General features: G+C 34.1%; 1 protein-coding gene across 1 annotated transcript; it reads right to left on the minus strand.

The window, feature by feature from the left end:
* Positions 1 to 1,202: 1,202 nt before the first annotated feature.
* LOC124937853 (ethylene-responsive transcription factor ERF024-like) lies at positions 1,203 to 1,796 on the minus strand. The gene is made up of 2 exons (XM_047478182.1): positions 1,438 to 1,796; positions 1,203 to 1,362 (listed from the first exon to the last, which is right to left on the minus strand). Exons 1-2 carry the CDS (start codon positions 1,794 to 1,796, stop codon positions 1,203 to 1,205), a joined length of 519 nt encoding a protein of 172 aa, XP_047334138.1.
* Positions 1,797 to 2,202: the final 406 nt, after the last annotated feature.

Raw genomic sequence — 2,202 nt, forward strand, 5'->3', positions numbered from 1 at the left:
CCCTAACAAACAAGGACAGGTTGTTCATCAATTAATTAATGCGCAACTGTAATTATTTTTTTCTTGGATAACGATTGTTGACTATTCTTAAGTGGAGTAAACCAGTAACTTCAACAATAAATTAAAATTATAAGCATCGTTATTACTTTTCAAAAAAATATGACCGGTTATAGTCAACATGGGTTAGTGAAGATGTGCCTTCGAGTTTAACTAAAATTTAATTGGAGGTTGAAAAGGATTAGTTTTCCTAGTATTTTATTTTTTATTTATTTAAAAATTAACATATTCATCATTCTATATAACCCACATAAATTTAATCCGATTTTAAGTAAAAAATTATTATTTCTTGTGTACTTTGTAAGAGTTAACAAATCAGTTTGAATACTTGATTTATTTGAAATATATTCACTCACACGTTAATGATTTATTGAGTTATGTTATTTAAACAACTCAAACTAATGGAATATCATTTTATTTTTACACATCAATTTAATCACTTGTTAATTAAAATATTATGTATTTTAAATTATTATTTTTTAATTTATTATTATATATTAATACATTTTAATATTTTACTAAAAATAATCATTTTCTCAAAATCATAACAAATCATTTTCTTTATCAATGAAAGCTATTTAAACAAACACATATCCCAACAAGCTCTAAGAACGAACTCCTAATGAGGCTGAAGTTTGTACCCTTTTTTTGAATTGGGTTGAATCGGATGTAACCCTTTTTAATCATAGCGTTTATAGTTTATAAGAACATTAATCTAAAAAGAGTAATTTTTATTGTTACTTAATTTCACACACTTACAATCACTAATTAAATAAAAAAGACACTCTTAATATAATACATGAAACTTAATTTTACAAAATCAAGTAATAGGACAGTCAACTAGCTTCTTCTCCTTCTTCTACTACAGTCAACTAGCTTCTTCTCCATCTTCATTCATCTTCATCTTCATCTTCATCTTCATCTTCATCTTCATCTTCATCTTCATCTTCATCTTCATCTTCATCTTCATCTTCATCTTCATCTTCATCTTCATCTTCATCTTCATCTTCATCTTCATCTTCATCTTCATCTTCATCTTCATCTTCATCTTCATCTTCATCTTCATCTTATTATATATGAACATGACTCATATATATACATTAAAGAAGCCTTATTTAATATTTTATTATATAGTAAGAGCTTAATTAGTTCCAAAGATTCTGGTACCCTATATCTTCATAGTTAGAAGAGTAGTCATTATCAGCACCACCAAACTCAAGCCTCGGAGGACTAAGAAGCATCCCTTGAGCCATATTCGCAATTACATTCGGCATATCAAATATCAAATCCTCGTCAACAAATCCATCATACCCACCATTATAATTATTATAATTATAATTATTATAATCCCCCTGACTTATTACATTCTCCTCTCCTACTCCAAATCTAGAGGACCCACAGGCGGTGATCGCATCCCCTGCCGCCCCCACGGCGGAGGCAGCCCTTGCGGCCGCCACTTGAATGTCCCTCGAAGAACTTGATGCCGGAATTGGGAGGGAAGAGGCCGAGCCTGGAAAGTTAAGCTCGGCGTCTTTCCCTTTAAGGGCTAGTGCAGCCACATCATACGCGGCCGCAGCCATTTCAGGAGTTTGGTATGTCCCTAGCCATATACGGTTAGTGGTTCGTGGCTGCCGAATCTCAGATACCCATTTCCCGCCATTTCTCCTCCGGCGAACACCCTTGTATACCGGGTGGCGGCCGGTGGAGGTTTCCGATGAATTAGGGTTTGAGGACTGCATATGGTTTCCAAATTAGGAAGGTTTTGTGGCTGATGATGATGGTGATGAGAATGGTGGATGATGAAGCCATTTATTGGGGAGAGGAAATTAGGGTTGGGGTTATGCATGGGAGTGAGTGAGAGATTAGGGTTCTTGGTGATGAGGGAAATGAGTAGATTAGGAGTGCAAACCAGTTGGTGATGAACTAGGTTAATTTGAGAGAGGTGCAAGACAGCTTTGTGTGTGGGAGGATCTTGGTTGGAAATTGCTATGTTTTTGTTTGTGGAGAGAGAAAAAAGCTGCTCATTATCTGAATGTTATTGAAATAGTGGATTTTGCACTATATATATATGTATCTATCTAATAGATTATCCACATTATTTTATTGCTAATCAAATCTACCACTTGAGTGTTACAAATATTAGAA

This window comes from Impatiens glandulifera, chromosome 5 (assembly GCF_907164915.1).
Source record: "Impatiens glandulifera chromosome 5, dImpGla2.1, whole genome shotgun sequence".
Taxonomy (NCBI): domain Eukaryota; kingdom Viridiplantae; phylum Streptophyta; class Magnoliopsida; order Ericales; family Balsaminaceae; genus Impatiens; species Impatiens glandulifera.

What these genes read in the sequence shown, in the direction of transcription:
- LOC124937853 (XM_047478182.1), bottom strand. Translation starts at nt 1,796, where the DNA reads ATGCAGTCCTCAAACCCTAATTCATCGGAAACCTCCACCGGCCGCCAC. An exon ending in TGTGGGTCCTCTAGATTTGG is followed by an intron (nt 1,363 to 1,437) that starts AGTAGGAGAGGA and finishes TGGTGGGTATGA; the next exon opens with TGGATTTGTTGACGAGGATT.